At 38.9% G+C, this 12,321-nt stretch overlaps 1 protein-coding gene across 2 annotated transcripts; it reads right to left on the minus strand.

Moving 5' to 3' along the window:
* Nucleotides 1-7,232: 7,232 nt before the first annotated feature.
* On the minus strand, nt 7,233-11,303 carry LOC119913214 (E3 ubiquitin-protein ligase TRIM39-like). 2 transcript variants are annotated; one of them, XM_038732579.1, is made up of 10 exons: nt 11,146-11,303; nt 10,516-10,750; nt 10,046-10,362; nt 9,779-9,874; nt 9,439-9,672; nt 9,196-9,343; nt 9,067-9,093; nt 8,897-8,961; nt 8,433-8,549; nt 7,233-8,063 (listed from the first exon to the last, which is right to left on the minus strand). In XM_038732579.1, the coding sequence occupies exons 2-10, from the start codon at nt 10,721-10,723 to the stop codon at nt 7,662-7,664; spliced, it is 1,614 nt and encodes a 537-aa protein (XP_038588507.1). In that variant the 5' UTR covers nt 10,724-10,750; nt 11,146-11,303; the 3' UTR covers nt 7,233-7,661. The 2 variants fall into 2 exon arrangements, with proteins under 2 accessions (XP_038588507.1, XP_038588506.1); XM_038732578.1 differs by having other exon boundaries at nt 10,046-10,421.
* Nucleotides 11,304-12,321: the final 1,018 nt, after the last annotated feature.

A 12,321-nucleotide genomic window follows, 5' to 3' on the forward strand; every position in this document is an offset into this window, starting at 1 on the left:
TTAGTACAAACTGAGCATCGCTTAAACTTGACAGCCTACCTAAGTATTGTTGCTGTCCATGTCCATCCCTTTATGACCACAGTGTACAGTGTCTTCTGATGTCTACTTCCAGCAGGATAATGCACCATGTCACAAAGCTCAAATCATCTCAAACTGGTTTCTTGAATTGGATGTGGTGGAACGGGAGATTTGCATCATGGATGTGAAGCCAACAAATCTGCAGCAACTGCGTGATACGTCAGGTCAATATGGACCAAAGTCCCTGAGGAATGTTTCCCCCACCTTGTTGAAAGTATGCCACGAAGAATTAAGGCAGTTCTGAAGGCAAATGGGTCCAACCCAGTACTAGCAAGGTTTACCCAAAAAGTGTCCAGTGAGGGTATATATATATATATATATATATACATATATATATATATAAAACCTAATCTAAGAACTTCTACAAACATATCTTTAGTCACAAAATTCATAAATCACTGACAAAAAACATTTTCTGTTTAGTAATAAATGCTAATGAAATAGTGCAAACCTCCCTCTCATCCAGGCTTTTATTTTCAGAACACTTTTTTATCATATGTAAACCACAATATTACCGCTTTTTTAAAAGCCATTTAATCAAACATTGACTCCTAAAGCAGTACAAAAGAAAATGCAACATATTTTTCACTTCTCCCAAACCACACAATGTGTTTTAATCTGAATAAAAAAAATACCAGTCCTCAACTGTGTAACTTAAGATGTTTAGCTTCTACATAAATACATCAAGATATATCTTAAGTGGATACATTGCTGAGGTCCATCATTGTACATGCAGACCATTTAACAAAGGACTTAAAGTCATGAAAAGAAACATGTTGATTCAATTCGTAAGGGTTGTTTTACTTTTGTCTCTTTCAGAAAAATAGAGGAAAACAGTACCTATGCGTGGGCTGCAATGTCAAAAATTGTACTGGATGTCGTTTTTGTTTGTCAGCTTGGTTTTGCTGCAACTTTCATGGGAAGAAAAACTTGTTTTACAAGGTTCCATCTTTTTTTCTTTGTCTTTTTACAGAAGAATAAGCAAAACCCACCTTTTCACATGTCAGATGGAAAAGATTGTCTTTCAGTGCATGTAAAGGTCAAACAAAATAGATCCAAAATTATAGCTTACGTAGTGAAGAAAGGGAAACACTGAAAAAGATCACCTCTTTGTATCAGAGACCTTACTTTTGAGAATTTTAGATGCTGCAGTAGTGCATCATATTTTATAAGCTGATGATTTGTTTTATATGCAAAATCTGAATCTGAATCAGAATCAGAAGGAGCTTCATTGTCAAGTGAAAAAAGGGGAAAAGGAGGGTTGTTCACTTTACAAATAAACAGTTCGCATACATGACACAACTGATTTATGTTCCTTCTCTGAAAATATGTCAATCGTGTAGAATTATTCTAATCTTGATGGATGTTTAATTTTTAAGTCTCAGTCATGTTAAGAGCAAAGGAAGTTGTTATGTTTTGTCTGGAAACTCCGCCCACTGGGAGCACCTCTGGGAGCGCCATTTTTCGGTCGGTTGAATTCATCAGTCTGGACAGCTCTTCACACAGGAAAGGTAATACAACTTTGTCATGTTGGTCAGAAACAGATGTAAGTTAGTCACGTTAGGTGCATCATTTTGACTGTGTTGAGGTTTTTATCTGCCAGTAACATCAAGCGACATGAATTAGTCAATGTCAAAGTCAAGGTTAGCTAACGTTACCACTCGCTTACGTTAGCTTTGCTAAAGCCAGGGTCCGAAATTAACTTTTTGGCTCACCTGCTACGGGGACTGGTAGATGAAAAAATCCACCAGCCAAGCATATTTTTTACCGGCCAAATCACATATACATTAATTTCAGTACATTTAATTGATGTGGTATTTTTAATGAATAAGTGTACATAGAAGTCAAAACAGAGCAACAAATAGTAAGACATGGAAGAGGTGGAACTAGCGCTCATAACAGTACATTTGAAGGTTTTGTAAAACTATCAGAACTTAAACCTCATAGTCATCCGACGACTCACTCTCTACCGCAATTACACTTTTTGCATGGTCCATGAATTCTGGCCTCCTACTCCTAACAGAGTTTTGGTGCCACAGCATCACAGCTTTGCTCGGATCATACTCCCTGATTTCTGGAGAGGTCAGCTGGACCATAAGGAGATCTGACAATGTATCAGCCACGGTTTTCACCTGTTTCATGGTACTAAAACCTCTTTCACATTCCGCTGTGGAGGCAGGGAAGGACAGGACAAGGTCAACCAATGCCAGCAAATCAGGGCAGGAATGCTGATGGATGACATGGAACCAAGATATCTTCTCCAGGGACTGAGGCTCTTGGTATATCAGCACCTTCAGGACTGTCCACTGGTCAGGGATTCTTTCAACATGAATGCCAGAGGCCTCAAGGACAGGCTTGAAGTGGTCCACCAAGGTTTCCAGTTCAGAGTCACCAAAATCTAGAATAATGTTATACAACATTACAACAAGCATCATGCAGTTTTACTTCTCAAACTATAAGAATATGATCATGAACCTAAACCTAACCTGACTGCCCTGTAATACAAAACATAAAGTAACCTGCTACTGCATCTCCTGACTCTGGCCAGTTGGTGAAGCTGACCAGCTTGGTTGCACACAGGACCCCTACACTGGCATCCTGGAACCTGTCAGTCATACTCTCCACTAAACTGTCAAGTCCTGTGAGACGACGTGGGTCTTTATGTCACCTCTGGTCAGTGAAATTCCCTCATAGCTGTTGCCCATTGTGGCATTCATCATGGGCCCTTTTCTGATGATAAAAGAAACTCTTTCACATTCTCCCTCTCTTATTGATGTAATGATTTCTCTTAATTCTCTTTAAGTATTTCTTATTGCAGCTTTAATTCACATACTTGGTTTTGTACTTCTTAAGTACGGCCTGTGTTGAGCACAATGAGCTGTGGGCTTCTGCTATGGTGATTGTGGACCTCTGCAGACAGGCAGACAGGTTGCTCAGGTGGGTTAGTGTGTCATGCAGGAAGCCACAGAAGCGGACAACAACAGCCTCCCTCACAGTACTGTAGTATTTCCTGGCCTTGGCTTGCTGGACAACTCTGACATTTTGGGCATCAGCAGATTGAATCTAAAATGCATAAAGAACAAAGACATACAAATAGACAATTACTTGCTGTTAAAAAAGAATAATGACATGTTTTATTAGTGTTTCATTGACTAATTGTTATATTACTTCTAGTTATTTACTTGACAATTCACATTACATATTGATGATGATGTTTGGAGTACATAATATACTGTAGAAATCTAGACCAATACCTGTTCCAGGTGCTGGACAAGCCCCTGGTAACCTCGCAGAAAGTGATCAAGGGCACGCAATAGGTGTCCTACCCATCGAGTCCCACCAATTCTGGTGGGCACCAGTGGTGTGTGCCCAAGAGCCTGGAAGCTGTTTACGAGGTTTGCCCTGTTCAGCGAACTGGTGTGGTAGAATGTGCTATTTTCTGAAACATCACGTTGGAACGGATGGCATCAGAAAAGGCCAGTTCAAGGCGGTGTGCCATACAGTGGATACCGATGATGTAGGCCCTGTCCCCCTTCAGCCGGCTGACCACACCACTCTTGGCTCCAGTCATAACAGCAGCTCCATCAGTTCCCAGAGCGGCCAACTTGCTCTCCCACTCATCACACACTCCCTCCATGATGTCACTGATGGCTTTACTTATATGTGCGGCATCTGCCTTCTCCACTGCATTAATTCCAACAAACACAGATTCAGATAGGCTTCTCAGAGGTTACTCAACATGTTTTATTATGACAGGTTTTAAAAATAATGAATGAAATGATGATAGAAATAATGTCTCTTCTGTGAGAAAAATAAATATATAAATAATAAATAACTAAAAGAAATACCTCCAAATTGAACAAAAATAGCTCTCACAAACTTACAAAAACAAACTAACAAAATATATTTATATCTTTAGTTTTCTTCCTCTTTATCCTGTTTTTCTTCCTCATCCTCCATTTTTGCCCATATATTTTGCTGTAGAGCTGATCTTTCCCAGCAGTTTTTTGAAAATGTATTCATTTATAAAAATAAAAAAAAACAGCCAGGGCGGCCAGGACAGGACGTGAAAACAGGACATGTCCTGGGAAAACAGGACTGATGGTCACCCTACCATAGCTTCATATAAAATGTTAGTCTAGCAAACATTACAGGAGGAAAAACAGTTTCACTTACTCGCACATCCACTCGAAGTCAGAAAGTGGCCTGGCCTTCTTGCCAATGGCATGTACAGTAGTCTTCTTCGACCACATTCTTCACAACTTATTATTAATAAGGTTAGTCCAGGCTAAAGTGTAACTGCAGTTTTTTTATGACAGTGCACATGTTCTGTATTAATTAGAAAGCAGCACTTGATAAAGTTGGTAAAGTTAATGTTCTGTGTTTTCTAAATTTAGCTTGGTGAAAGGTAAACTGCTCATAACATCAGCACTTATTTACAATACATAGATATCCCTCCAACATCCTCTTTATCTCCAGTAACTCCATGTAGAGGACGTGCATTACTCTGATTAGAGCGATTCTTACTTTATCCTTAATGTTTAATAATTTACATTTTCTGTTGGAATTAATTAAAGCTTGGATGTGCTGCCTGAGATTAAAATTGGCAAGAAAATTAATCTCAAATCAAGTTTATTGACTTAAAATGTTTTATTTTTGTTAAATATTGTGATGGAAAAGGATGAATGCTGAGTATTATTCAAATACCTTTATAATTTTAATTTTAAACTTGGATACGCTGTGTCACAAACAGGATGCTTCACCAGCTAGTAGAAATAATATGTATACATCCTTTTCTGGATAGGTATTTGTTGTTTCTCCAGTTGAGATCTCTGCTTCGTACCTTAGGCCATGTAGTAAATGGTGAGTAATATACAAAAGTTTTTATTTTATTTGACATCCATCCATCCATTGTTTCCCATACGTTCATTTATTTGTGGCGGCCCTCCACAATATCAATGCTGACTGCCACATATTGATTTTTTTGCACAATTTTGCAAGACATTTCTGCATTAATCTGGCTGTTGCTAGCAGAATGTTTACAATGCACTCGATAACTTGGCTACCAAGTGTCTATGTAAGGAAAAAGGTGCTTTGTTTTAATGTGAGAATGGTTTGTATATGTATCCCTTTATTTGTGTATACATTGCATTGAACCAATAATGACAATACAATTTCAAAAGAAATGTTTGTGTGTGCCTTATTTGTTCTGAAAATGTTACAGGAGTAAAACTGTAGGTAAGATTGAAGAGAAATAAGCGTACAGAAATACTTTTAGTATGTAGAATTTATGCAGAATCTATATATATTATTTTTATGTAAGTTCAACAGACTTTTTTTTTCAGTGTGTTTTATACATATGTAGTGGATCAGCCAGTGTGGATTTGTTCATTTTATATCAAATAAATTTGGAGATCCCAAATTCTTTCTCTCTACCTGAGAGAAAGAAAAGGAGGGGGGTTGAGATATCAACCCTCAGCAGACAGCTGAAGTGACCCCAAAGTAGGGGTGAAAGGTTTGCTTTCCCTAAATGCTTTTGGGCAGTTCGATCGTAAAACTTGCCACCTTTGGTGCAGCTGAGATAAGACTCTGTGCCTGACTGTTAAAATGACAAATGCTAACACTAACCAGGAATTAACTTTCCCCTGAACAGCCTATCAGAACTCCTTTTTGGAAGGAGGGCAGTAAACCCTAAACTGCCCCCCCTTTAGTTTTTCATTATCTGCCGATAGTCTGAATGTGTTTTGACAGCATTTCATAAAATACAAAATGAGCAAGATTTTATTAATGTAACAAAGACGTCTAAAACTTCACAGTCAGTTTGAACCTAGACACATTTTACATTACAAAAAAAATCATTAATAGGCATAGGCCTACTGAGTCAGACTGTCACTTTACAATCACATGTCTATGAGCAGCCTAAATTGTTTCTAATCTGTTCGATTAATATTTTCATCTTCAGTTATTGCCAGTTAGTCCTGTCAGGTTACAGCTGAATAAACAGGACTGTAGCTATTTAAAATGAATAACAGGCTGTAGGAGAATTGTAAATAATGAATGAGCAACGCTGTATAAAAGTAATAATGTTAATGTCCACGTTGGCACGCATTCATATTTATAGCTCCACCCAATTAAAATGGAGGATCTGCCTTTATTTACCCGTTGCCATGGTGAATTGTAGTATTGGAGCTCCATTGATGATGGCTTTTTTTCATCCCCATGCACGCGCTTCACTCAGGATCAACATACTCAGGGTTGACTGAACTTATTCTGATCGGCCTTTCTGAAATGGTTTGACAGCTCAGACTTCGTCAACCCAGAGTTCAGGTTTACACTCAGTTTGTTGAACCTGCTTTCTGAAACAGGGCCCTGGTTTTGTCATAAGGTGGAGCACATGTTTTTTTATTTGTGTGTTCGCTAAGTTGCTAAATTGTTTTTTGAACAGTGAGAACAGCATATTGTTTAATGAAAAATTGGACTGAACAATTTTGCCTGTCTATCTGTTTGACTGACGGCTTTATTGAACACTGAGATAGCACTGTTTTGGAATGAAGTTGGTACAACATAAAAAATAATAATAAAATCTATTTTTACCATATTCCTGTGGGTTAGCTTGTTACACCAACCTGAGGGGTAGCTTCAATGTAATGAACATTTACGTTGCATTTATTTATTTAGCTGATGCTTTTATCCAAAGGAACTTACACTTGCTTCACATGTCAAAGGTCACACACTTCTGGAGCAACGAGGGGTTAAGTGTTTTTCTCAGGGACATATTTGTGGATGTGTCACAGTGGGGAATTGAACCTAGGTCTCTCACACCAAATGCATGTGTCTTAGCCACTGAACCATCCTCACCCCTTTAATGTAGCTTCATTTAATGAAGAGTTAAGTGTTAGCTAAGCTCACTGCATTTTCCAAGTAGCTTGCCCAACATTTCACCTGTGTGCACCCCCATTTATGTTTTAGTTTAGGTGTGTTTCCCCTTGTTTGCTGCCATTCTTTGTCATGTTGTCAAGTGTGCTTGCCTTTTTCCAGTGCTTTCCTGTGTTTTTACCCCTTTTATTTACTGGACTTCATTTGGATATATGGACTCCTGTGTCTACTCTTGAACTAAATGTGACAGTTCGAGAAGATAGAATGAGACAATTTCGCAGTTTCTATATTTAAAAATTTTAATTTTCAGTTTCACAACTTGCATCATATTATGCCTATAAAGGCTTTGAAATAAAGTTTTGCAGTGCTTCCACAAGCATCTTATATATCTTTAAATACACAGAAATAGGACAGGTGTATTTTGTGAAGATTCATTATGATCCATCATGAATATTAAACAGTAAAAAACAGTTTTTAAGAAAACTATTCCCACAGAATAAACATCATGTATTCCTTTTAGTATTGCTGAGTTTTTATAAACAGAAATAAACTTGTGAATTTCAGCCTGTTGCAGTCCAATGTCAGATACTGCTACAGTATAATAAATGTGTGCAAACCAAAATAGGTTCATAAATGTTCTTCTTCTAAAAAAACCCCTAAAATATCTGTTTTCAACATTAGTTAACATCATGCTTTCTAATGACACATCACACATCTGACTCAACAGTCATGACCTGTCCTTCCCCGATCCTTCTCTCAAGAGAACAGATTATCAGCGGGGTGGTGTTCTTCCCATTATCTTGCACACAGGGGTTGAAGTATGGGTAGAGAGGCTCAGAGAAATGACAATCGCTGTAAGTGTAAATAAGAGTCTTTGCATCCGCGTCATAGAAAGACACCAACCCTTCCTCGTAGTCCACGAAGATACCCACTTTCTGCGGGGTTTCCTGGGGTTGGAGTGTGACGGAGGGCCGGGTGCAGGCACTGAGACTGCCACCTTTTCGCCGGCAGATCGCCCAGTAACCGCTGTCGGGACGAACAGTGATGGTTCCCTTCCTGTTGATGGACTTTCTTGCCACGCCAAGATCCCAGTCGGTTTTATCTCCAACCTGAAACACAACGCATACCGAGTCAGACACACAAACACAACCAGCTCAGACATACAGCACATGCGACCTTAATCAATAAAAATAAATGAGTGTATAATCTTGTTATTATTAGGCTTTACCTTTAAATAAGATGTTACTTCAACTGAAAGAGATTCAAAATGGCAGATTTTTTACCCAAATGTGACACCATATTTAGCTGCAGTATGTCACATGATTTAAAAATAAAAATGATACTTAAGTCTAATTGTGTGAAACCAGTCAAAAGCTGGTAGCGTACGTTTCTAGTGGCACTGGCTTTTGTGGTAGGTAGGAGCCTAATTTAAGTAGGCCATGCTGCTAAAGTGTATTTTCTTGTTTCTGAGCTCCTACCTGAACCACCCAGTAGCGTCTTCCAGATGTGAAGCTTTGTTTCCCCAAAACGCAGACGCAGGTGTCAAATCGCTGAGGATTGTCTGAGAGTGAGGCTCTCTGTCTGCTGACGCTCACCTGTGGATCAATAAAATCATGGTTATATTAAGCATCAGTCTCATTAGCAACATTGACGTTGTCACCCCTACCAATTAATAGCCTTATAATCTTTTACAGTCAAAGCATTTTAGCCTGATGTTGACCCCTTTGCAGCTAATTCTCACATTCTTTTTAACCTTTTACAGTTTTCATGTAAGAAAATGTCACTATGTGGAGCAACCTGTTGTGACAGATGCTACAAAAACTTTACTTGTTCTGTCCTTACAGATTTAAATGTGAGACACCCAAACTATCCTGAAAAAAATTCCCAAAGAAGACTGTGCTCTTCACACATTTAAGTAAATGATCAGACAACAAGACAATACCTTCTTTCTGTCTGGAGACAGGACCAACCAGCCTGAAGCAGTCTCAGGATCCAGAGTGACATCAACTGCAGAAACAAAGAAAAACAGTGAGACCATAGCTAAAAAGTAAAACTAGTAAAGGTTAAACTAGGTTATTGAATTAGGCAATAGATGTAGGATTGTGAACATACATGCATATTGATCCATTCTGCCTGCTTCTGCAAAAGAGGGGAAGAAAAATGTTATTTTCATGCACTGATTTTCACAATAATCTCTTGAATCTCTGGTCATTTTTTGAAGTAGATAAAAAGACTACTGACCCTCTGCAGATAGTTTGTTCCCAAGTTCCTGGCAGACGACCACCAGCGTAGAGACGGCTCTCCTTACTGCCCCCAAGCAGTTATCTGAGTGGACTGCCACCTCAGACCACTCTTTATTAGTTGGGAGTTTACTTAGAGATGAGAAACTCTAAAATGTGGAAAACACATGGGGTTCCTAATAAGTACAGTTCTTTAAATGTTGATGCATCACAGAAAAGTTGAAATGCAGTTCAGGTATCTAACCTGTAGGAGGTGAAGAGGGTGCTGAATGAGCTCCAGGTGCTGGAGCTCGCTGCTTCTCGTCTGCAGTTTGATGATTTCCTGCTCCAGCTCGTCGAGCAGCTCCACGGCTCTCCTCTCAGCTTCTTTCTGCCTCTCCTGGAGCTCTTTGACCAGCTCAGCCTGTTGTATCTTAATGGTTGTCATAAGCAGATTGCAGACCTCAGCGCTGCTCTGAATCTCTCTCTCTGTGATTTTCTGTTGATTGAAACAACAGACCATGTTAATTTACTCATAGAAAACAGACAAACCGTAGAAGTAAACTCATTTTGAACATGCATCCTTATGATAACTCCAAACTCACTCTGCTGAGATGAACTGAATTTTTAATCTGGTCCATTTTTCTTAGTCTGTTGTGGATCATCTGTTGAATGTTGTCCTTTGTATCATTCAAATGTAACTGCAAAAATATAATAATATATAATATAATAAAATTCACATGTTGAATATAATGTGCTGAAAATGGCTTCAAAGGAAAACATGTCACTTAAAAATACAAAATACAGAAAAGCAGCCAGAAAGGACTGCTTTTCTGTATTTATATTTATATATATATTCATATATTCCTCACCTTGATGCTCTCGCTCTCCTTCTCCATGGGGACAGTCTCATGGTGTTTATGGTGGCTCTCTGTGCATCTGACACACACAGGTGTCTGGTCTTTCTTGCAGAACATCGTCAGTCGCTTGTTGTGTTTCCTGCAGAGGTGACTGGTGGGGAAGATGGCCGGATCCGTCAGCCGATGTCTCTGCAGGGCTGGTTCCCTCAGGTGTGGTGTGAGGTGAAGCTCACAGTAAGACACCTGGCACACGAGGCACGACTTGACCGATGTTGACTTGTCTCCGTGGCAAATGTTACAGGGAACTTCCTCAGCTTCGACAAGTTGGTCTGGGGAATATTGGACAAAGTCGACATCCTCTTGTTGTGTTTTTGTGGACATCATTGACCTTTGGTTTGAATTAAATTGTGTTAAATCTCAATTCAATTCAAATATTCAGCTATGTTATGCTTTGCAATAAGAAAAAAAGTTTCAAAACAAACCTTTTAAAGATTTCAATGATTTCAGCAAACCCATGATTGATCCTAAGTTCTGGACGTTTTCTGAATGTCTCTTTGCACAGCGGACACTCCGAAATGTCCTTCGTATCCCAGAAGCCTTCGATGCAGTCCAGGCAAAAGTTGTGTCCACATGGGATGGAGACAGGATTGTTGTAAGTGTCCAGACAGATGCAGCACCTGAACTGCACATCAGATGGCACCGAGGCTGTGTTTCGGGCTGGAAATAAACCCCATTATATTACTTAAACATGGAACACAGAGTGACAGAACTCACTATTACTTGTTATAGCATCAGAATTTGCAATTAATTGACCAAACACAGCTGCCGATTGCCAGCTCTATAGCACTGTTAGTGGATTTGTGGGACTAGTTAGTGGTCACAATAAGTTTTAAAACTACAGATCAAAATGTGGGACCAACATCTTACAAAGACAGAAGTTAGAAAAACTGACAAAGGACATTTAATTTGAAGTAACTACTGAATTATTGAAAATAGTGAAATGGAAGTAGAAGCTAAATAATTCCTTTAATGTTATAATTATGCATCAAATAGTCAATACATTTATCAGTGTATTTTAATTTTGCAGTCATCTAATATCAAAACCCTCTTACCTGTTTGTGTTGTCATGTCGAGTGTCCTGCTTGTCCTAACGGATACAGCACATATGCAGATTGTAGAGTGCATTCAGTTTAAATACTCCTCAACGTCACACCTTATTGGCTGTGGGATTAGTCACTCTGTTCAGGGATCTACCTGGTAAATCTGGTCCTTCTGGCTTTTACTGCAGTCTGTGTTAAACAAAACTTTCCCAGTGGTTACACTGCCAAGCTTCTCTAGAACATAATTTTTGAAAGAACTGCAGAGGTGTGTTTGTAATTCTTTCCAGTCACATGCAGAATCAGTAGCTAGAAAGTGTGATAAGTGATCATTATTCAATGTAGAAAACCACCTGAGATATTAATAACACATTACAAAAAAAAAATTATCAACAAAATTCTCCGGTGCTCCGATTTCCACCCACCATCAAAGACATGCATGCTAAAATCCATAATTTTGCCAAAGTAATCATTGTGCGGGTTCCTAGCCGCACAATTCAAAATGAATGCATTGTTGAAATACACGTAATGTGAATTGTCCCCTATAAATTGTCCCCTCCCGGGCCGCCCTCCTGAAGCAGTGGTAGGGGAAACCTCCTGCTTACCCTCGGCCCTATTTCCTGGACTCTGATTCTTTGCCTGATCCCCACTGTCTTGTTTATTTCAGCTCTTCTGGGTTTGTCCCTTGCTTGTTTATAGAATTAATCTTGCATACTTTGACTATACTCTGATTGTTTCAGTGTTAATCATTACATAATGAGGCAACCTTCTTAAGCAACAAACCTGTTTTGTTCAACCTTTTTTTTCAGATGAAGAAAAAAATTCACCTCAGATCAAGAACAAGCGTTTAATGGAGAGGCGTGTCTGCGGTCTTTGTTTAACAGAACCTCCCCCTTGTCAAGCTCGTCTGAGCAACATGCTTGAAAGAGAAGCTGCTGAGGTTTGTTCCTCATTTTGTAAGATACCAAGTAATTATTTCCACTCAGCAGCCAGAACATGTGAATGAATCAGCAGCCAGAACATGTGATCATTTAATACAATAATGGTAAAGGATAATAAATGTGTGTGTGTAAAAATTCAACCACCTGACCACCTGAGACATTGAAAACATGCACATTTTCTCTTTTGAGAAAATTAATGGAAAATTATTTTTAAAATGATCATAGTACAAAAGAAAATGCAACATACATC

Source organism: Micropterus salmoides, unplaced genomic scaffold (assembly GCF_014851395.1).
Source record: "Micropterus salmoides isolate LMB-PRFRI ecotype aquatic unplaced genomic scaffold, ASM1485139v1 Ms_hic_scaffold_2, whole genome shotgun sequence".
Taxonomy (NCBI): domain Eukaryota; kingdom Metazoa; phylum Chordata; class Actinopteri; order Centrarchiformes; family Centrarchidae; genus Micropterus; species Micropterus salmoides.